Here is a 23,971-nt window from a genome sequence, read left to right on the forward strand (position 1 = left end):
TCCAATGACTCGCCCACAATCACCATCCAGCAAACCCTGGGAGACGCCATTAATGTGTCGGTGTTAATAGGTGGAGCTATGCACTAATTGCGCACTGGAACGGGATCGTGTTTAATATTAGAATCCATTACGCTCCGGCTGTTGCAAGCGGAGGCAAATGAATTAAGACAACACGTTATTTACCCGCGCACGGGGCAAATGGAGACTGACAGCCGCGAGAAGGTTGACACTCAGCATGGCAGCTGTTCCTCACATCTGCCGGCTCCCGCGTCGCCGGCGCACGGCGGCCCTTTGATAGGCGCTGCTCCCATCGTTAGTTGACTTTGCTCTGTTTCTTTCTGCAGCCAAATGTGGCGGCGGCGGCGGCGGCGGCGGCGGCGGCGGCGGCCAACACAAAGACGCGAGCGCACAGCGGACACACACTGGACCGCGGCTTCGCTTCAGATTAGGGAGGGCGAAAACGCGCTTTCTTATCGGAGGCCTTTAAACAAGGTCAACAACACGGTAAACAAAGAGTAGCAGTATGCAAACAGAATCGCAGGGAAACACTTGACCGACTGTCAGTATTCATTATCAGGGTCACAGTGACGAAATGAGCTGAAAGGAACTCTAAACTGAATCTGGAAATTATTCATAATAAAAACTTGATTAAAAAAAGTGTAATTCAAGGATAATGAAAGAAAAAACACATTTCTTTCTCCCTCTTGCTTCCCTTGCTCCAAGTCCCTAATGAGCATGTCGCTGGCAGATTTCATTTCTTATTGTTTAATTGATCTGCAAACAGCTCCCATCCATCATAGAGCCATTCAATACCTTACTCTTTTAATCTCCGCCTGCCCCTCATCATAATTCTGTAGCACAGGCCATTACACAGAGGGGGGGGGGGCTCACGCTGCGGGGCGGACGTCTTTAACACTGCCCACACACAAAGCCTCAGGCTTCTTTGCATATTGACCAGAGCGATAGCAGGATGTGTGTTTGTATTTAAATATACCATCAATTCCGTTTCTATTAAATATGCATCCAGACAAGAGCAGTTGTTGCTGCGGCAGGGAGAGCCGCTGCGCCGGGGAGTGTGTCGAACATCTGCTCTGTATTAATGATTCCTAACATCCAGCACAAGCTACTGTAATATTCACCAGGGCTAAGAGAGAGCGACGTAATTGTGATATGTTGAGGATGTGGAAGTCAGCAGTGCAGAGCAGGACTGCCTTCTCCTTAAAACCGTTCTGTAGACACACCCAGCCATGTAACCCAAATGAATAATATGAATATGTTTACTATTCTGGCTATTTAACAATATGCTAATGCACAAGGCGAACATTTGGCTTGCTTGACTGTGCAACAGAGTAATGGCTCCGTCCTCTTTAGATGCGAGAGTAATTGTGGGAGCCTTGTCATGTATCAGCACCCACTGACGCGCCCATCCCAGGGGCGAGCGCCGCGCCACGTCCCGCCCGTGACACGCCAGCATAATGAATGGCCCGGCTAATGAAGGCTTACTAATTGATTATGGAGAAAACAGAGTATTACTCACCCAGTGATGGCAGCTCCGAGGGGCGCAGAGACACTTTGTCAATGCGCCGTTTTCCCCGTCTGCTCGGCCCGAAGGGTCTTTCCATCGACCTTGCGGCCAGCATGGACGCCACGCGGGGTGTGAGATGTGGTACTTTTGTAATATTTCATTATCCGCCGACATGTCCTAGAACACTGAACATTGCATAATTTTTTATGCATGCATCCATTACCATTATTCCAACAAATTAATGTGTTGTACATCTTGCTGCAGGCATACAGCGAGCCCAGCCAGGTGTGTCCGCCAGTGATGAGGGCGAGTGGGGATTTTAGGGCTTTACACTCTAAGCTGCTGCTCAACCAAGCGCACAGAAGCTGCTAAGGTGGGAGGTGTGTGTAGAGGGCCATTGTCTTTGATTAACTAATTAGGAGACATTATCAAGACTCAACAGAAGCCATTACGAGTGGTCTTGGTGATGTGCCACTCATTTCCCCGTGGACCTCCAGCCACGGTCTCCCCGGCTCGGCCCAGCATGCCACAGCCTAGGTCACTTATTAAATCTAGAACAACTAATTTTGCTTTTCGAATGAAGCTCTAATTGACTTTTGTGTGCAGAAAGCAATGCGGCTGGTCTGGCTCGTGTTCCCCGAATCACTGATTAAATGTGAATTAGCGATGAGGCATTGTGTTCGCGGACAATAGAAGCCAGGAGAGGAAGATTCCTGCCTGGCCCGTTGATGTTCCTTTGCGCCACACATGGTTTCACCCATTATCACACAAAGCTGCAGTATCGGAAATGCACTGACCTTTTTTCATCTCAGTCTTTGATCCCTTTGATGCCTGTTTCTGCATTTAAGGTGTTTGGTTTGGTTGATTGCAGCAGAGCAGTGTGATGCTGCATTAAAGTAACGGTCTGAATGCTCCGTGGATGGATGAAAGATGGATTCTGCGTCATTCTGACCATGCCTGCAGCTGTTCAACCCAAATGTGAATGTAATGCTACAAAGAGCAGATTTAGCAGCAGCAGCAGTGAGTTATTCTGTCCTCTCACAGAGCGAGAGCACATAGATGTGAAAACTGAAGATCTGCAGAGAACAAAAAACACTACAGGACTGATACTCTTACTACTGGAGTATACATGGAGCATGATAAAATGATATTGGTGGGACCACGGCTTCCATAAAGCACGAACAGGGCTGGCCCTGAGGAACACGCTCTTGCTATGCTCTCCGAAAAAGTGAATAAGATTGAATACAGTCGACCGTGTATGGAGCTAAATAATTCATTTTAATCTTTTTATGCTTTCTTTTTAATCTGCTCCCTTCAGGTGTTGTCACAGTGATTCATTCGCTTCCATCTCATGCAGTCGTCTGTCTCCTCCGCTGCTACGCCAACCATCTCCTTCACTTAAGGTCTGGGTCTTCTCTGAGGTCTTCCTCTTCCTCCTCTGCCTGGCAGCTCGCTTCTCAGCATCCCTGCTCCAATGAGCTCCCTCTCTCTCCTCAGACAATCCTAAAATAAACCTGAAATCTGTTCACAAATCGAATTTCTGCCAACACCACACCAAATGAAGTAACCTTTCTGAAACGTGTGGCTTCGCACACAAGTGGCAGAAACATCTCTGCATTGGAAATGAGGGAAAAGATAAGTTGAAGCGAGCGCTGCTCGTGCTCCCACCGCCATCCTCTGCTGAGCTCAGACGAGTGGTGTCCTCACAGGCAGGGGCCAAACTGTAATCAAGAAATTATCATAATTCACTCTAATCATAAGTGAAGGAGGGCAAAATGACTGAAATTAAATTCTGGATTACTGCCTCTGACTGCAGGCATGGTGCAGTAACTGCTATTTTCTGCCAGTGTTTTTTAATACATGTTTACCGTGCTCGTACCGCCAATTAACACACCGAGTCAAGACGGGTGCCACAGGTTCGCTGGGAAGCAAGGCTCGCGTCGGGGTGTGGGTTTACAGCGCCGGTGTGTAATGAGAGGGCCAGAGGCCGAGCCATGCGACTGCTCGGTGTGCCGTATGGCCCCGCTCCCGGTCTGGAGCGTTAGACGGCTCCTCTGCAGCGGCAGGGGCATGCTGGGAGAGCGAGGGAGGCAAAATAAAGGTCTGGTCAGAAAGGGCCGTTCTGGTCTAATTGAGTCCTTTGGGCTCTGATCCACTGATCAGAGACTTGTTACAGGAATCCGGTTTCATGGTTTCCAAACAATGAGATTTCAGAGGAGGGATTTGTAGTCCTCCGGGATTCCTTCCTAACCGTCCTCTGATTTTTGCGGTTCTCTCTTGGTTGTCTGGTCCTGTGTTCCTCCGCTTTAAATCCGATTACCCCGACAATATGGAAACACTCGGTTGAACACTTGAGCTCAGCCGGTGGCGTTCACATATAAAAGCTCACAGTGCTGTCGCTGTCGACGCGCTGTGTGTCCATGCCAGGGGTGTGTGTGTTTCCTGAAGGCGGGTTTCTGTTTCCACCTGGACCGTCAGTTCACGATGCTGACTCACCAGAGCAAACGCGACCCGACCGAGCGCCGGAGGAGAACCGGCTGAATGAGCGCAGCTCTGGGGCTTTGTTTTTAATCCTCAGACCGTTATTCAGCTCTCCGGTCCAAATGATTAAATGTTAATGGAGAGTTACGGAGCCACAGACACAAGGTTCTGGTTAAGTTTACTTTACAGGCGTAAATGAGGCCGACGGTGTTAAAACACTGGATGAACTGCTGAAATTATTAATCCATCACTTCACCAGAGGCGGAAAAAAGGAGGCTTTAGCACAGCGTAGCCCAGATGAGAAACATTTACACTGTTTACAATAAGAGTCCTTGGAAAAAAGCGTGTTTTCCAGCAGGCTCTTTCCCCCCTTTCACTCTTTATCTCGCTGGCTGTCTTCTTCTCTCTAAACAATCCCAGAGAGACTAAAAACAACAAAGACAAATGACTTTGGCCTTTCAGAAGGAGCGTGAAGCCTCTCCCTCCAGTGGGCAGAGGATCCACAGAGATCCCCGTTTCTCGCTCACCTCCTGCGGTGGCATTAAGCACTGAAGGCTCCAGATGAGCTTCCTGTAGCGCAAGAAAGGCCGGGTTTTAATAGGCACCAGGCTCACTCGAGTGTAGCACTTCATAAATTAGAGACAAGGAAGACGGGAGACTGAGCAAACACAAGCAGCAAACACATGACAGAGGAGAGCCCGCCCTCTGGATCGTCGCTCACCTCCGCACAATGTGACAAGAAAACACAAAACAGCCACGGCTGCACGGCGGAGCAGAGGCGCGCCATAAAGCGATGTAATTGATAACAGGATTGTTACCAAGGGTTTGTCAGAAACAGTCCTGAAGACCAACACACAATGAGAGGATGTTAGAGGGGGGGGGCGCCGGGGAGGAGGGGCCAGGAGGACCGGCACGCCGCCGCATCCACCTGATGCCATCTTGTTTTCTCGCTCGGCTTCCTTTTGTGGCCCGGAGTCCCGGGCGGCGCAGAGAGGCCGACACAAAGGCCAGGCGGGACTCTGCAGGACTCTGCAGGACCCTCTTTGTGCCGGGGCCGCCGGCGGGCGGCGGCACAAAGCCGTCAGCTGCCCGGACACCTCGTTAGCCCGCAGCTCCCGCACGCCGCCAGGTCGACTGCAGGCCTCCTGCTGGGACCGGCTCATCGCCACAGCGCAGCTTCAACACACACACACACACACACACACACTCACACACACACACACTCAACGAGGGACTGCAGAGCACTGAAGACCACAGGAGAAACACGGTGCTATAAAACACACCTGTTCTACTGAAGGTTCAAGGTCCACCCTTCACAAGCCTTTCCATGGTCGTTAAAGACGAGCTTTTCAACGCACAACGCAACGACGAGTGTGTGTGTGTGTGTGTGTGTGTGTGTGTGAAGCCGGGGAGTGGAGGCTGCCTCTTTCTTCCCCGCTCTGCTATCTTCTCTCCCATTTTCTGCCCGCCGTCGTACCGAGACCAGAAAACGCATAAAGGATTTAAAGGAGGCACTCGAAGTGTAGAGTCTCCAGACTGTACACACAGCGCAAACCCAAACAAAGCAGCTCATTTACAGGATGACAATTCATCTCCATCCCCAATCACAGTGAATATAGCTGCAGACAAAGCTTTTGTCACCAACTGATCATTCTGTAGTGCTGTACGTCTTCTTTTATTGACTGGCTTATTTTCTCCTGACATTTGAGCACCGCTTCGAGTCTAACTGCGAGCTAAATGACATAAAATAACAAAAGAACGCTGGAAAAAGCAAATTCTAAGACATTAAATTGATGCATACATATATGATCATTTTCCAGAAAATTATTCTGACATTCTGAAGGTTCCCAATTTTTTCCACTCACGATCTTCCAAAGGCTGAATGAAGCTGTTTTCCTATCATCTATAGCCTGTATCTGTTGGTTTCCTGCAGAATTTTAAGTAGGGTTAGTGCTTAGCTTGCGCAGTCCAACCCAAATAAATATGCAGGAATTAGTTCCAGCTTCATATGCAGTTAAAATGGGATCCAGCAGCCGATGCACCAAAACAGCCCCATTCACCACACCTCCATTCAGTCTGGCTACAAAGAAAAGCAACACACACGCACACACACCAAAATAACAGCACAAACTCGGGATAAACCTTCTGATATTTGCATCACAATATCCGTGTTTCTTTATTCTGTTTAAACAGAAACTTTCCTGATTCTCAGTCACTGGACTGCACGGCCTGGCAATACTTCAACAAATGCTGCAGACGGTGCATTTATGAAAGTTTTTCCCCACATTTCCACTTTACTGTGGCTAGTTGTAAAAACAAATAAACATTTGACTTGTGTTTAAAACAAAAAAAACAACAAAAAACTACACAATCATTCAGGAGATCGATACGAGAACCAAAGCTGCTTCGTTTTTAATATCATGCTGGAAGCAAATACGTCACTTTAAAAGCTGTATTGATGTAAATAAGAATTCTAGGACATAATACATTTCTCATGCACAAACCAAACAGTGAACCCCAGCAGCTCAGTCACAGAAGTCCCATCAGGCCGCTGGGCTGCCGGAGCAGGAGGCAGCAATCAGCCGGCCGCCGCCCATGAATCCGTCTGTATGTCAGAGTTCAGCAGCTGCAGACTCATATGTTACTGTCTCTCTACCTGCCACTGTCCATCCGCTGCCACAACACGCATCCATCAAGCAGCCCCCGCTGCTTTTTAATCTGCTCCCACCCCAAGGATCAAGGACGCTTCAAAATTACAGTGAGGAAAGGTCACCCCATCCAATTAGAACATCATCAGGGATGCACACTGGAGGGTCATTCCCAGACCCTTCCAACACGCCGTAAATCGCACGCCGCCCAGACAGAACACCCGCTCTGACAGGAGTCCGAGCGGCTGACTGATTACTGCTGCGGTGATGTGAGGCGCGACGGCGCTTCTTAAGCCGTCCGGCTGGCGCTGACTGATATGAGTTGTTGCTGGGATGGATATGAGGTGTAATGGCATGTGAAAGTACAGGAACGGGGTTATTCCCTAAAGATGAACCTTGTTATCGTCAGTCCATGTATTGACCCTGCCGTGACCCCAGGGCCCAAATCAATCAGCTCTCCAATCAGGATGAGATCAAGCCGCCCTCTGAATTCCCCCTCATCAGTCTCGCGGCCCCGCCTCCTAGCGAGGCGCGTGCACAGCCGCAGGACGCCACGGCCTTCTGCGGGAACAGAGAGCGTTTGGATCAAACGCTCCGGTGGAAAGCAGCATGTGGAGGCCATTGTCTTAGCTTGGCAGAGGGAAAAGGGCTAATGAGAGGGGGAGATGGACAGAGACGGCGAGAGGGCGGGTCACTGAGCTTTGAGCCTCTCGTGGGCCGGTCTGAGCCAATTAGAGTCAAGTGACAGCTCGGCTACACGGCCGTGACACAACTAGACCACGGCAGCGCTCTGAGCCCCGCTCGCCGCCGGACAAGCCCCTGCTGGACCCCAGCGAGCCCTGAACACCGCGCCCTCAAAAGACTGAACACTGCAGAGCCACAAGCCCTCAGCTTGACGGCGAGGAAGACGGCGAGGAAGACGGCGTGAGGACGGCGAACAAAGACAGTCCTCCCCCCCTGCTCTCCGGCGGGATGTGGCAGCCCGAGCCGAGCCCTCTGCCCGCCTCCGTCACGCTCGGCCGCCTCTCCTGACGCCTGATGTTGTTGAAAGTCGCTGCGACGACCTGGCAAATCCACTGACCTCTGACCCCCTCGCTTCGCAACTTGTGAACCCGAGACAAGCGAGAGCCAAAGAGCTCAGAGGGGGATACGTGTGCTGAGGAGGTTGGATTGAGAAGCGGGGCGGTGGGGGTTCAGATGACCACCAGCAGCTGCTACTGCCGCCGCCGCCGCCGCCGCCGCGCGAGCCGATCACGGAGCAGCCTGGCTGTGTACATGAGGGGAGGTTGTAGGCCACCCGTTGGAGGGTTGTCACAGCTCCAGGCATTATGGAGCCTTTGATTAATGAGCCGGGGCATCGTGCCACGAGGAGCGCCGCAGCACGCGCCCCACTGGTGGAAACAACAAAAACTCCCGACGCCGAGCGGCGGTCGACCTGCCACATCCGCTAAAGAGATAAAACACCGTCTGCAGCTCATTTCAGAGACAGTGCCACGCGAGGACAGCGTTTAGACGAAGAAATTAAATGATGTAAACAAACTGGGCGTCCCAGAATGCACGGCTGAGCACTCGGTGTGTGAAATCTGTGGCCAGTGTTCTGGGGGAAGACGAGGGATGACAGGGAGGAGTGATGGCGGGAGAGGGACGCCCAGCCGGGGGTGAAACAGGACGGCCCTCTGCACGTCTAACGTCTGCCACTCAAGGAAGTTAATGACGGCACGTTCCGGGGCCGACCATCCCCCTGCTGGGCCAAAGAAAGGGAAGAGCCGGGGAGGGCGGGCGGAGGGAGGGGTGGTAAACACTCCGCTGCACCAGAAACAGGAGGAGAGACGCTCGAGCTGGGAAGTGGTGGAAATTCAAAGTCTGAGAAAACTGACGACAATCATCAGCAAAGGACGCACTGTTGAGTGACTCTGAGAAGAATGACAACCCCCCCTCAGCCCCCCTCAGCCCCCCCTCCCCCCCCTTCATCCATTCAGTCATACAGCTGTCTCCTGCCTTCATCTGCATTCCTTATCCAGTCAAGTTACTTATTAAGCTTCATACGAAGTTCTGCTAATTTTATTACCAGTCAATCACACGGCCGCTATTTGAATTTTCGCAGCAGAACAGGAGACGAGGATGGGGGCTTTGGTTGCTAGGTTGAAGCTGTTATCATCTACAACCCGTTAGGGAACAGCAATTCAGGGAATAAGGGAGAGACGGAGGAGGAGTGGGGGTGGGAGAGTGCCAAGATGCTGAGGAAAGATACCAGATAACAACGCACAACTACTGTTCGGGGGTTTTTTCCCCCCTGCAAGATTTCCTGGTGGTTTAAATGTCTGTAGTATAAGATGATAGGGCAAATAAAGGATGATAAATACCGGTAAATGTCAGAATGTGAGCTCCATCAATCATAAAGCAGGTAATGGGTTGAATCTGGGAGCAATCTCACTTTGAAGGCTCCAGCAGAAACAACAGAACCTGAGTACCACAGGAATGAGTTGGATGACAGATGCTCATATCCCTCGGCCTTTAATCAAATTATCTGTACTCTTCTTCCTCTGACACAGGCATAACCCTCCCTTCCCCAGCTATTCCTCCTTTCATACATCTCCCAATAACACCAGCGTAACCGTATTAGCAGCATATGCTGGAGGTATTTCCAGACTGCCAAATGGACCGGTCTGCAGCTCTGTTTTCAGATGGGGTCAGATGATGGTCAATCAATGGCAGGTCACGCCCAAACCCGGCCAAAGGTCACCCTATCTGGGCCCAGCTGATCAGCCATCCAACTGCTGCAAATGGAGCTAAATCAAAAAGACACCTTCGCTCTGTTCCGAGTCAGAGCAGCAATCTACCGTCTCGTCAAATAAACATTATTAAACAACTTTAGTTATCCAGGGTTTAAGAAAACATTTATGAATCTTTTTTCTCTGAACAAGGTCAGGTGAGAGGATAAGTGAATTACCAGAAACAGACAATTAAGCTAATAACACATTAGCTGCTTCAATTATCAACCTACCGACAGCAGCTGCATCACACTCAGCACGATCTCAATAATATTGTTTCCCATAAACTCCTGCGTAGAAAAAGCAGTCGAATCGATATTCATGAAGAGTCGGAGCTGCAATGTGTGTGTCTGTTCCACACGAACACCGCAGGGACCTTTAAAAGAAAGATGGCAGCAAAGCTAACATGTAAATTTCACAGCTAACGCCTGGGCATGGCTTATGTTGGCCAATTAAGCTGTTCTTTTCAGCTCCATTACTGCGCAGTGTCTTGGGGTTCGTTTTTCCCTTACTGTGCCATTTAGGCCTCAAATGGGCAAATGTTCACTGTGCCAGTTGGATGACGATGAGCGACTTTGGAGTCAGTTACAGTGTGTGGGTGCAGGCATGTGTGTGTGTGTGTGTGTGTGTGTGTGTGTGTGTGTGTGTGTGTGCGCGCGCGCAGGCACATATGTGCCTCCACAAAACCCTCGCCTTGCGTACGAGTTCCAAACATCCGTGCGCCGTTGTGCCGGAGTGCCTTTGTGCGTCGGAGGCCTAATTTGCGCATGAAACAGGAGAGCGTTAATGGCTTTTAAAGATCGGCGGAGTCAAATGAGCACGCTCATCAGTTAGACACACACCCCTCGGTGATCACTTAACTGTCGTTGGATTTCATTTCCTGTGGAATAAGACGATCTTGGTGGATCCGAGACAAATCCCTGCAATTACAGCCTCACTTGAGATGATTCACTGCCTCCACTCCCTCCCGGCTGGGCGTGGGCGGGGTCGCGTGTGGCTTTACTGAATTCAGACTGTTGTTGCACCAACAGGAATCAGTGAGAATGCACCAACAACATGAATCCTGTCAGAGCAGTACCTTTACCAACGTTTCACATAGACAGCCAGCTATACCCCGATCTGGACACACACTCAAGAGAAACACAAACAAACACAGGCAGCACCTGCATGCTGGTTAATAGCTTTGCCCTGTACAGTGTAACGCACAAGGGCCAGCAGCAAGAGGCGCTGAGATAAGACTCTGCTTAGCATCTGAATGGCGGGTCCCGGTTTCTGTTCAGCTGGCCTTTGGCCACGCCGGCGCTGAAGTGGCCTCGGCGAGTCTGTCTCGCCTCCTCTGTGCCAACCAATGCGCGGGCTCCTATCTGGTAATGTGCAATATCTGTCAGTGTCGCAGTCTGTCCGCCCGTCTATCCGTTTGGCCGGACGAGTGTCTGGCTGGTTAATAAGCAGGCTGGCTAGCTGCTAATCATCCTCCCAGCTGCAGGAGCAGGTGGCCGCGCATACCGCAGCTCCCGGGCTCGTTCGCCACGTGAAGCCATCCCCCCGCACCTGGCCGCACCGCGTTACGCACACGAGGCTGCTCGCGTCCCTCTTTAGCATCCCGCGTCTTTGCGTCTCCCGGGAGTCGAGGACCTTTGGCGTTGACGCAGCGGTGACTGGACGACCGAATCAAACGCCGCTCGCCGCGGCCCAGGGCCGGGACTGATCCCACGGCGGCGTGACAGGCAGAGGCGGTAGTTAGGACACACTCCACATCGAAATGGGAAGCCATTAGCGCGGCAACACACAAGGTCACCTTCAGCTCGGCACAGCAGCCGTGCAACTTCCTCTGCCGACAAGCCCAATGGATGCAGCGGCGCAGTCGAGGAAAGGTCAGGCCGGAGCGAGGAACGGAGCCACAGCCGCCTCAGACACCACTCTCTTAAACATTTGATCTCCACTCCCCTCACTTCTGAAAGTGACCAAAATACTTTGAGTATCGCTTTCAAACAGCAGGAAGGGAAATGAGAGAGGGGAGGAGGAGAAAAAGAGAGTGATAGGGAGAGGGGGAAAGAGGGAAAGAGAGGGAGACGGCAGAGACGAGATGATTGGGTTTCAGCTGTGGGCTGCAGCTGTTCGGGGCTCAGGTCGCTGATAGGTGTCCCTTACAGCAACCGTAATCCAAACCAAACACAATCTCTGTCTGTGACACGCCACACATTCACAACCCTGATCGCTCCAGCAGGGTGCAGGTAACGGCAATAAGACAGTCCAGAAAATGAGATTTAAAACAGAACATCCCAGTGCTTTCTCTCCCAAAACATTTCAGGTGTAAGACATAATGAAAGCCCTGAGCTGTGCTGCAGTTCCCTGGTTTCACCACCCCCTCCCCCAGCCTCCTCCTCTCTCATAGTTCAGTTCAGAGCCCAATGAAGCTGAAATGCTGCATCTCCTCTGATCCCAGAGGGTCGCTGTGAGGAGGGGTCGTCCTCAATGTTTGCGCAACTAGAAAAGCAGCCGCCAGGGCCGTTCACCTTCGCTATTTCTGAACTGGTGTCCGCAGAATCGCATTCATCGAGGCAAATCCATCACGGCGGCCCTGTGCTGAGACACACTCCGAACCCAAAATAAACAGGTTGAGTTGTGGGCCCGGCTCGGTCCTGACCCTTGCACTGCATCAATCCCCGGCAGCATTGTGCGCCCAGTGGTGTTGCGCAAAGGCATGTACGTGTGTGAATGAATGTGTGTTTAAGGGCGTGTGTGAAAGTCGCCAAGGAAATAAAGGCCATTGGAAGCAAGACTATCAGAGAGAGAGAGAGAGGGAGAGAGAGGACGGCAGTCTGCACACCACCGGGCGAATCAATTCCAACGACATTCGATTCAAAGCCCGTATCAGCCGGTGCCTGAACTTCAGCCCTCCGCCCTGTCGCCTCCTCCCTCGCTCCACATGATGGATTACCATCTCTGGCAGTGTGAGGGGGGGGACACATTCATCGCCGGGGAGCTGTGGGTTAAGGAATTATGGTATGACAGAGATCTGGGGTGGATAGGAGAGGGCAGAGGGTTCTTCAGGGGTCACAGGATCCAATCGCGGCCGGACTCAATGGAAAGCCACCCTGAGAACACAGGCGGTCCTCAGGGATTTAACTCAGGGTCACATTTGTGATTAATATTATTATCACTCACTTGTCCCTTCGCCCACGTGTCAACAGATAGAGCTGCAGCACATAGATTAACGAGGAGCACACCTGTGTGACAATTTAATAAGGAACGAAATCCAGCTGCAAACCGAACAGCAGACTGATCAAAGGTGTGTTCGGACGCATAGTTTGAACATGATGATCATAAATCTGCATACAGAAAAGCTGAAAACCAAACAGACCTTGAATAGATTTCAACCACAGGTCAATATTAAAACAGAAATCAAAGTGCAATCCAGCCATGAAAGCAAGACCCTCTCACCCAGCCGCTGTTCCAAAGCCAATCAATAATCAGCCTGCAGACAGATTTCAATAATTCACTCCTCAGTCTGCACCTCCAACTGTCTGACGAGAGAAGAAGAAACAGCGCGAGGGGGCCGGGTTATTTCTATACAACGTGTTTGTCTCGACGTGTCTCAACAGCAGCGGCGAGCTGGAACAATCTATAGACCCGATATTAATGCAAAGATTTATACGTTCAGGTGCTGCAGGGCGAGGAGGTGGAGGAGGTGGAGGAGAACGAGGCAAAGCACAGGCGGGCAGGCAGGAGAGACAAAGCAATAGACCTGCATTGTCAGAGTGGAGAGGCCATCAATAACTGTGTCACTATAAAGAGAGGAAGAAGGAGTGTGAAGGAGTGAGAGCGGGGTGTATAAAGGAATCACAACAAAACCCGCCGCGGCGGGTGCTTCGTCTTGCCGGGCTCTAATGGGCGTGAGAAGCGGCTGGTTCGGCGTTCTGCGCCTGACGGCTCACTCCTCCGCCGACAGGCCGCGGCGTCCACGACGGAGCGCCGCGCACACACTCGGTCCGGTCTGCACACTCCAAGGTGACACAGTGGAGGGGGGGTGGAAAAACTGGTCAAAGGTCATCTCAAACTTATTGAGCCCTCGGTGTGTTTGCCGCCTTCCTTCTCCATCTCTGTCCTCCGCCGCCGCTCCGCCTCTCCATTACTGCTGAGGTGGAGGTGTGCGGCGTTTTCCTTCTGACGGTGAGGAAGAAACACAGACGATCTGTTTCCCCAGGTGGAGCCGGGAGGTCAGAGCTGGGACACCAGGCCCGCTGAGGAAAGGAAAACTGCAGCCTCAGGACATACCGTGTGTGTGTGTGTGTGTGTGTGACAGAGAAAGGTCAGAGTGCTGGTGGTGATCGTGCTGTATTTCTATGATTTATATTCCCCGTGGGGCTTCAGTTTTTAAATTTCTGCTCCATTTCTACACGGCGGCCTGCTTCCTGCAGTGGAGGGCGGCGGAGGGAACTCCCCATTTACTGCCTCCATCTGCGGCCGATGAGGGAGATAAGCGCAATTCGCCTGCTGCTGTATACGATGGGAGACAGCCTTATGGCCGAGTGTGTGTGTGTGTGTGTGTGTGTGTGTGAGAGAGAGCAAATTCCTCCTTTCCAGAGGTCAGCAGACTCCGACTGCACGGACACTGAGCCGACACATTTAATCAGAGGTTCTTCCCCTCCGACAGTTTATCAGGAGCAGATATTCCTTCACGCCTTCGCCCGTTCTCGCCGTCTCTCTTATCACAGGACAACATCCCCTCCTTCTCCGCATCTGCACTTCTTACTTTTCCCCGTCACGCCGTGACTTTGGGCCGTTCTGGACGTGGTCACCTCCAGCAGGGCGGATCGATGGAGCTGCAGCAGCCTCCAAAACAACTATTTATCAAAACGAAGCAGGCCGTGCACTCCTTCTCTGCTGATGTTTGTTCATTTGCCCGAGTGCAAAGAGGAAAGTTAAATTAAAGTTAAATTAGATCAGACGCTGATATGAAGGAATTATCTGTGAGGATGTGTTTATTTCAGCGTTCACACCTCGGCACGTTAAACGGCCACTCCAAGGACCGAGTGAGCAAAACATTCAAATTGAGATCGGACTGTGATCAGCTTATTTGTGCGTGTGTGTGTGTGTGCGTGTGTGTGTGTGTGTGTGTGTGTGTAGCAGCTTGAATGGTTAATGTGCCGTAATGGCTGCATTGTTGCTGCTTCCTTCATTACCCTTCATTATCTCTCAAGGACTTGAGCAGGCGAAGCCCGGGCCCACCGGGGCTCGCCGGAGCACGGGGGCAGGTGTTGGTGAACAAGTGTGTGAGAGTGTCACGGATGTTTGTGCGCACTCGTCACTCCTCTCTCCTCATTTCTGAGCTGGAGCTGGAATAACGATTCCAGATGAGGCTGAGCGCGGCCGGGCCGGCGGAGCCCCCCACCTGGTCCGTCGCTTTATTAGCTCCCCTCATGCTGGACACAACAGGAACAGCTTGGAACCCCCCCCCCCCCCCCCCCCCCCCCCCCCCCCAACTCCATTTCTCCGCTAATGACCTTGTTGTACCGCCACCAAATGCTAACTCTGACCTGCAGGAGCGGAGCATCAGCTGATATCAGCTCCCAGCGACACTCACACCCAGCCTGAGCCCAAACGAAGCTGCAAGGTCAAAGATCAGCACGGGTGTCTTCATTGCTGCTGATGCTTCGTCTTCAGATGATTACACTCAATTAATGCCGGAGAAACGACAAACAGGCCGAGGGGCCTGCGTCGCACTGCGCCCCCACCAGCGAGAGAGTTCACCCTGCTCGGAGAAGTTGGAACGTGTCTCCAACACCTGAAAAGATGGGTCCAATTAACATTTTCCCTGGATCCCGTCGCCCCAGGTGTGCCTTGTCACACTTACATATACACCGAGATTCGCAGAGCTAGCAATTTATCCAGCCGCGGCGGCTCCGGCTAACATTTCTGACACCGGCTTCAGGATGATTTATGAACCTGCTCATTGACCTAGTTTATTCCGAGAAGAGAAAAGGGGGCACGCTTCCTCTTCCACGCCGTGTACCCATCTCCCAGAGCCCGTCTGAAGAGGAGGGAGATTACAGAGCAGGCGGCTCAGATACCCTCCAGGCAGCCGCTCGCTACTTCTCTTATCATGAGAAGTACAAGGCAGTGAACAACAGCTAATGAAATCCCCTCCCAAATAACGCCGTGTCTGAGCTGCATCCCCGCACTCTGCCCGGATAACACGGCTCATGCTGCTGTCCATCCATTTGTGAACAATGTGTGCTCAACATCCAACACGGGCGCAGGACTCCCTCCAGGAGAGGCAGGAGTCTCCCCCCACCTCCACAATCTGGCCCACATCAATAATGCAGAGGCACCTCTTCCCCCTCTTCCTCTGCGCTCGGCGGCGAGCGCCGCCCAGCTTGATGTCCGGCCTGCAGCGGCGCCACTCCGCTCGCCGGACACCGAGTTCAATCTGTTTCAGAACTGCAATTCAATTATCTCACCAGGGTCCTGCTCAACCACTCGTGAAAGGAAGGGGGGCAAAGGTGTGTTCAATCCAGAGTCAGACGGGGCCGTGGGGGTGTGGCGTACAAGACGTATCATAAACACAAACCCGCTTCTACACGGATATGGATTTAAATGCTGCTTTTCTCGTGTGCGATTAGCTCCGGCTTTACAATCGCTCGGCGGATGTCAGGAACTGATAAAGCTAATCACTGCAAAAAAGCCAATGCAGCGGGATTAAGGTCCCCGCCCCCTCCTCTGGCCCCGGCCCCAAGACGGCCAGGCGGAGAGAGAAAGCCGAGAAACCCCGGCGCCCAAACAATCCGCACAGAAAACAGCCCGCAGCCTCTGCCAGACCAGGACTGGCCCCATTTCTGTAAAAACACACTGCAAACGGTCATATATTTATGACACTGGAGTAACATTAATAATTCAGCGGTGTCAATGAATACTTAATGTTTATATATATTTCACAAAGATGTGGTGCAAGATGATTTGATCCGCTAACTACATTTGAAAATACAGACTGATGCTGGCGTGGATTTAGAGAGTGGAAACACTGAGACAATGAAAACAAGCGAGGCGCAGCAGCAGGACTGTTTCAGACTCTCAGCCTGCAGACGAGCTTCAGGGCGTTCCAACTCAATCTCTCTGACATTACCTGTTATTAAAATTGTAAGTCATTAATGTCTTTTCATAAAATCCTGCCAGCACACCTCGGCCTCATCTCCTCCTCCGACTCCCAGCAAGTGCCTTCCAGGGATTTGAGCCGCTCGTCTTCAAATCGCTGATATCCTTCCTCGTCTTTATTAAAACTTCACGCCGCTGTCGCGCTGCGATCCAGTGACACAGTAACGGGCGCCGCTGAACTGCACTTGACCCTCTAACAAAGCATTTCTCCTGAAACGGCACTCCATCTCTGTCAGGACGGCGCTGCCGTCACTCGGACCCGGCGGGGTCGGGTCGGGTCGGGTCAGGTCAATATGAGCAAAACTGTGCGGAGTAATGCAGCAGCAGCAGCTATAAAGGGAACGGAGAGACATGATGTCGCTTTAATGAAGTACTGAAGCGGACGGGGAGTCAGCCCGGGTTTGCCGCTCGTCTGGAGCTCCCCGTGCTGACAGTCCTTCTCCTGGAATCACTTCCTGAGGAAGGTCCTTGCTGGTTATGTGAGGAAAGGTACCAGCAGAGACGAGTGTTGGGAGCTGTGAACTGAAAGCTGCCTTGCCATTTATATTTCTTTAAGGCCTGTTGGTATGTCCACCTTCATGGCGATCAGGCAATTTCCCAGGCCTGCAGATCACTGAAGGTGTTTCATGTACAGCAGTTCACATCACACACTGCTCCATTTCATCCTAGCAGATTAGAGCCAGGTGAACCTTTACCATCAAACTTTAACCTTCTATACATGAGAAAAACGTTTCTATTTTCACAAAACCAAACATTTACTGCTGAAAATTACTACAATCTCAACACGAAGCCAATTTTAAAGATAGTTTCTGGTGGAAAATACAGTGAAATGTCCAATAAACTGTTCACAAAGTCACCCTGACAGTACGGCTTTGAGGAGAATTCCAGTTCACTCAGGATGATCTCTACGGTGTGTCTGCAACTCTTAGGATTTTAATTTTTATTTAAAAAAGTAATCCATTTTGTCTTGGAAAGTTGTACCATTTTCTTGGTGGGTGGGCTGGATAAGAGCCTTCTGCGGACCAGCTTTGGCCCACGGGCCTTATGTTTGGCCTCTGTTTGTGAGCAGTGTGTCCAGTCAGTGAAGCACACGCTGAAGGCCTCTCATAAAACAACTGTCACTCCCAACACCCATTAGGTGTGTGTTCTCATTTCTTCACCTCGCCGTTTCCCCTCCTGACCTCTGACCCCTCACCTTTAAGCCTTTCAAACACTCAGCGCCTCTTTTCAACCCCCCCCCCCCCCCGCCCCTCTGCTGGGAAGAAAAGGCTAAGAAACAGTGTGAGAAGGGGAAAATAAAATAATGTGGAGACTTCATCAATTTTTCATGAATTTTCATTTAGAGCGGGAGAGGCCTCTTACAGCGATCGATAGATCAAGCTGCTGTCACACAGTTAGCACCTGGGGGCTGCTGGGACGCCCACGGGGACGAGGGGCACCGGATCAGAGGCGGAGACCAACCCCCCTCCGCTTCCATTTCCCAGGGATCACAGAGCAAACGCGAACCCCGCCGCCACCTTACAGGGCACGCTCACATGTGGAAGAGGCTTTTTTTTTTCCAGCTCACTTCTCAGGAAAAAGGCTAACGTTTAATTAGCAAATGGTTTGCTTGTTTTATGTTAACAGGGAGGCTAAGTGCAGCATTCTGCTAAATTGCTGATAGGAGTTAATTATAGAGGGGCTAACTTTGCTATTATCTTGAAAAGATGCAAAAAGACAATAGAGAACGTTCTGTGAACGCCACCAAAAAAACTCAAAGCCTTTGTTGAAATCACGGCGGCCTGCTGCTGAGGCTAAAGCTGTCTCGGCCTTATGGCGGCCGGAGGATCAGCGCCTGCCGGGGGTCGGCTCATCTTCAAAGGTAATGTGAGCCGGAGCTCAGGGTCCGGCTGTCGGCGCTGTCAGTCCACCCCCACTCACCTGCGAGGGACGAGCCGTCACGTCCGCCCTCATTAACCCGACAGCAGCTCCGCGTCCAGCAGGCCGGACTCCGCCGGCTCCAGCTCACGCTCATCCCCAGCCGGGAAACTTTACCGCAAACCCGAGACCACGCCCGCGCCAGCAGAGACGGCGAGAAAGCGGCAGAGACATGGACTCACATGCTACTTCCAAGGACGCGTTGCGGCTGACGGCCTCTCCCAGGTAGTTCCGGGCCACGCAGACGTAGGCGCCCTCGTCCGGCTTGCTCCGCCGCCCGTGGACGATGCGCAGGAAGAAGAGCGAGCCGCTGGGCAGCAGCATGCGGTGGGAGCGCGTGTCGTCCTTGTCCGTCTCCACCCGCTCGCCGTCCTTGTACCACTCCACCGTCGGCGTGGGCCGCCCCTCCGCCTTGCAGTTGAGGGTGGCGGGCTCCCCTTTGGAGACGATCAGGTCCGAGGGGTGCTCCACGATCCGGGGCGGGGAGTCCTCCTGGCGCAGACGGGATCCTGCGGGAGAACGGAGAGGAGCCGTCAGTCCAGCGGCGGTGAAGCCGGCGTCCGCTCAGTCAAGAGCCACCAGCTGCGAGCGCCATGTAAACACGGCCAAGGCAGCAGATAAATTAATGAACACAACTAACTGCAACACATCGCATGAGCGGCGGGACGAAAAACGCCGAGAGGAAAACCCGCTGGCAGCTCGTCGTACCGCTAAATACAGGGCCGGCTCCGAGAGTGATGACTATTATTTCATCGTTCCAGGTCAAACCTGGAAAAACAGAACCTGAAAAATGCTGCAAAGCTGAGAAATATGAATCATTACCAAGTTTTTTCCCCACTAAGCTTTCTAAAATCACCATTGAGCTTCTGTATAAAGTTTGACTAGATTTACTAAAACACGTTCTAATCAGCGTCTGGCAAGGACTCCTGAAAAATGAAAAATGGTCTTTATCAATAAGTGAAACACGGCTCCAATCCAACTGAAGGTCCTACTTATGGGAAACAGTTCTAATTGTTTGATATAAACTTGGCCAAAATGCAACCCAAGCATTCAGAAGGATCAAACTAACACTTCTCTAAACGCCCAGAGCCTCACGAAGCAGGAAGACAGGCGGCGGGCTGCTCTGAGACCGCCGCCGCTTCGACCCGCAGCCACGGGAAGCTGGAACTAATGGCTGCTTTAACTTCTCCTGGCTTTGAAGCATGAGGAAACACATATTGAACACTTTAATCACCCATTATAGGCCGGTCACAAAGCCGCCATGCGATCCGCCGGAGCCGACACGCGGCGGCCGGCAGCGGCGGCGGCGGCGGCATGAGCGAGAGCAGAAAGTCACAAGACGTTTAAGCAAAACACACAAATTATACATCTGCCGTTTATATTTGGCTCCGGTGAAAGCCGAGGCGAACGGTTCGGCGTGGAAAAGTAAATGTGTGACGTGAATATGAATGGCGGGGTCCAGACTAATGTCAGGCGCTAATCCCCCGGGCTGAAAGCCTCGGCCCGCTCCTTTTCACCACGGCCTGCAGCGGCGGGGCTCCGGGAGTCTGGCAGCTACGATAATGCTCCCGAGTCAGAGCGCGGAGTGTGTCTGTGACCAGGTCTTAGCCGCAGAGATAACACGCTGCAGGCCACACACACACACACACACACACACACACACATCACAGAGACCATGGGAACCATGCAGCAATCAAATAGTTTGATCCAGCATCAAAAAAAATCAAAGGCACAGCAAAGGGAAACTGGGAATCAGGCAACTTGTCCAAGAATCCCCCTTTTTTTTAATCCTCTTTCTTCTGAACCACGCTCAGTGTGCCGTCAATAACTCTGTAATTCTTGCTGGCCAAACGTTCCTGGCCAGCGCTGGGCTCACGTCCCCGGGTCCGGGCCCCCCAGTGTGTCACCGGGCCCCGGTGCTTCTGTCGGGGCTCATTTCGACGTGCACTGGAGGGCGCACGGCGGCGGTCCGGCCTGCACGCGTTCCACGCTGAAGCCTCCCGGGGGAATCCAGGACAAGCTGCACCCGAGCTGCTGGAAACCTGCTGATCAGCACTAAACGCACTTCAAAGACTCGGAGTGGGGTCAGCGTGTGTGTGCGCACACACATGCGCGCTCACACAAACACACAGATTTACTTTGTGTAGATGTGCAGCGAGCGTCAGGACTCAGGCATCAGACAGCAGCGTATTGACCCCCGGACAGGAGGGAGCCTGTTCGCTCTTCGTCCTCATTTGGGCTAATTCCCTCCATTTCCCCGTCATTGATTAGTGATCAGGCCGGGTGTCTGGTGCTAACAGGGGCCACAGAGAGGGGCCTGTGGGAGGACTTCCTGCTCCCTGGGATCATGATCTAATCTCCCTGGCATTATGTGGAAAAATGAGGGTGGTTTAACAGAAAGCTGCCTTTCTGTGGCGGGCGGCGGCGACCTGCAGCCTGGCAGAGAGTGACTTAATAAACGAAGCAGTAATTAACACGGTGACATTGATGAATGAAGGGCGAGATAAAAGACGGACGCGGAGACCCCCATCTCTCCCTCACGCCGAGCGTCAAATGCACATGTATTGTTATCTTACTGGAGCATCTGCTTCAGCCATAATCCGCGCGCCCTGCGGTGGCTCTCCACTGCGGCCAGCGCGCACGCTCAGCACTAAACTGCGGCGACTCCATTCGATTTATATCAGTCTAATTTCTTTAAATCCAATTTGTATTCCAATCTACGGCCTTCTAATCACTTAAACCTTGAGTCTCCATCTGCTCTCCTCTTTCCTGTGGAAGCGAACACAGCAGATGCCTCCGCAATTGTCCTTTCACTGCCAGTAAAAGGCGCACGGCGGTCAGTGTCCTTCCTGAGCGGGGAGAGCCGGATGTAGAGGTAGGAAAGGTTAAAAGCACATCCATATGCTCAGGAATATGTTCTGGAAGAGGCCCATCAATCTCAATACTGGACGTTGTGTCAGTTCCGCCCCGAGTTTCGCGCTACAAAATGTCGGCGGCGCCGCGCGGTCATCAGGCCCGACTCCTCACCGACGCAGAAGTCAGTTCTCAGCCTCCTCTCGGACCCGTTTCCCACTCTCTTCACGGTAAATGGGCTTTCTGTTGCCCTTTTAATGTGATCATTGGTGCTGTGCAATCAAGTGCTCTCTGAGCTGAGGCGAGTGCACTCCACCGGGTCTCAGGGCGCACGCTCCAATCAAAACGCCGTGTTTCCCCCGCCTGCAATAACACCACCATTACTTTTCACCACCGCTGTGCAGTCATCCACTCCTGGAGGAAAGCAAGAACCGGAGAGCAAACAAACAAGCACAAAGACAGGGAATGAAATCAGAAAGGGCTTACTGAGGCAGAAGCTGACTCTTCTCTGCCTCGTCCTTCCATCTCCTTATGTCAGCTTCACTGGAAAGGCTGTTATTCCAAACCGCTGTTATCTAAGAATTCTGCAGTATTCTCAACATTTCTTGTTTTTCTGTTTTTGTTTTCTTCTTTGTTGCAAACAGTTCATGCTTCACGTCCATCTTCCACGAGACCACTTCATCCAGTTCAAGCCAGTCCAAACACCCTGCCACCAATTAACCTCCGATTAACCCCATCTGCAGGTTTCTGGACTGTGGGAGACGAAGAGTCCAGATTTTAACATGAGGAAAACACTTTTTGGATCAAACCCTGCGATGCACTGCACTCTGGGACTGACTCCGCCTCCCCCGGACTTTAATTTGGATGAAGCAGATACTGAAGACTTCTTTTCCTAGCAGCCTCATATTCCACTGACCACACACAGAGAGGCAGTCTTTCTTGTTATCTTTGTCACATATTTATTCATGTGTGCAACAGAAGGTCTGGCCTTTGATGATCTTTTAGTAATTATTTTTATTAGCTCCCAGGAGAGACTCTGGCCCACCAACCAAATCAATACCAACACCAAAGTCAGGCAGAGCATTAAAGGAAGGGCTCCCCGAAGAGATATTACTTATTCTGCCAGCAGACGTTTGCTGATCACAGGTAACCAACGGCAACCTCAGACCGAGGCGAAAAAGTTCCAGTCGCTGAAGCTCCATAAAACATCAAACACAGAGGAGGCCCGAGCCCAAATGCAGCAACACTGTAATCTGGGAGGTGGAGGCATGGCGGAGACGCTGAGACGTTCCAGGCAGAAAGTGCTGAAGCCCTGCAAACTGAGGGAATAGAGAAATTCTACAAAAAAAGAAAAACCTCAAAGAGATTTCAGTGGGCATGAATTATGCATGAGATTCCTGTTGTCCATTCTGAACCTCCCACTTCTCTGACTCTCCCCACTTCTGCTAAACTTCCCTCCATTTCCCTCTCCTCATGCGTCTCTGCAGGCTTCTCCCAGCATCCCGGCCTCTTCCCTCTTCCCTCCTCCTTCCCGTCCAGGCGCGAGGCCGACGGAGCCGTATCCGTCATGTCGTCAGGGGGAAATGTGAGCGAGCGGCAGGGGGAAACCGGGGGCGGTGAAAGAATAATGTTCCCGGCCGTCCACGCCTCGGCACCGGCCTGCCGTGACACTCGCTCTGCGCCCCAGATTCATCTTCCTTACGCCCGGCTGTCAGCGGCGTCACGGCACACGAGCTGCGGCAGAGGCCGGCCCGCCGGACCCCGGCCCGGCCCGCCGGACCCCGTCCCAGCCGCCGGACCCCGTCCCGGCCCGCCGGACCCCGTCCCAGCCGCCGGACCCCGTCCCGGCCCGCCGGACCCCGTCCCAGCCACCGGACCTCGGCCCGGCCCGCCGGACCCCGTCCCGGCCGCCGGATCGCCGCCACGCTCACGGTGAAGACAGGGGCCGTGGGATGAGGGCCGCTCACAGGTGCAGAGCAGACTCTGAGGCTCACATGATGAGCTCTGTTCCAGCTCGGCGCCCCCCCACCGCCCGCCCCCCACCCGGCAGGATCTATACTGAGAGAGCAAACACCGGGGTAATTCTATGAGCTGCTCTCAACCTCTCATCGCGTCCGTGCTCGCCTCCAACAAATATCAGATAGAATTCCACTCCGGGTGTATTTCAGGCGGTGGTGAGGGGGGGACGTATTGACTCTACGCTGTGTACTTACCCTCTCCCCCCATCTAGATGGAATATATAAATAGATAACTGTGGGAAACAAAATATCTGATTTTGCTGCAGAGGGCTGACTCTCCAAGACTGCATTTCAAGTAGTTGTCCCAGTGTTTTGTTTTGTTTTGTTTTTACCGGAGCTACTCCCATTCTGTTTGCTCATCCTGCTATCGGGGCCATGAGCAGAAAATGTGATGTTATCTCTGTTTCAGCAGATGGCTCGTCTCAAAAGAGCTGAGATCGCGGGCTCCAGACTAAAGTGTTGCGACGCAGGAATACATCAGAGCGTTTAAGAGCTCCTCGCAGCTCGGCGGCGTTGACGAAAGTGCTGCCTGCTCTCTGTTTATGGGCTGATTAGTATAAGGAGTATAGCGTCAGCACTGTGGGACTGTCAGGCCACTGGTAG

General features: G+C 52.3%; 1 protein-coding gene across 1 annotated transcript in view; it reads right to left on the reverse strand.

Moving 5' to 3' along the window:
• robo2 (roundabout, axon guidance receptor, homolog 2 (Drosophila)) overlaps nt 1–23,971 on the reverse strand; it is a 146,334-nt gene that overhangs the window by 115,694 nt on the left and 6,669 nt on the right. The window contains exon 2 of the mRNA XM_030109043.1: nt 18,680–19,006. Within this exon, the coding sequence (XP_029964903.1) occupies nt 18,680–19,006 (327 nt within the window). The remainder of the gene's footprint in view (nt 1–18,679; nt 19,007–23,971) is intronic.

This window comes from Salarias fasciatus, chromosome 14 (assembly GCF_902148845.1).
Source record: "Salarias fasciatus chromosome 14, fSalaFa1.1, whole genome shotgun sequence".
In the NCBI taxonomy this organism is placed as follows: domain Eukaryota; kingdom Metazoa; phylum Chordata; class Actinopteri; order Blenniiformes; family Blenniidae; genus Salarias; species Salarias fasciatus.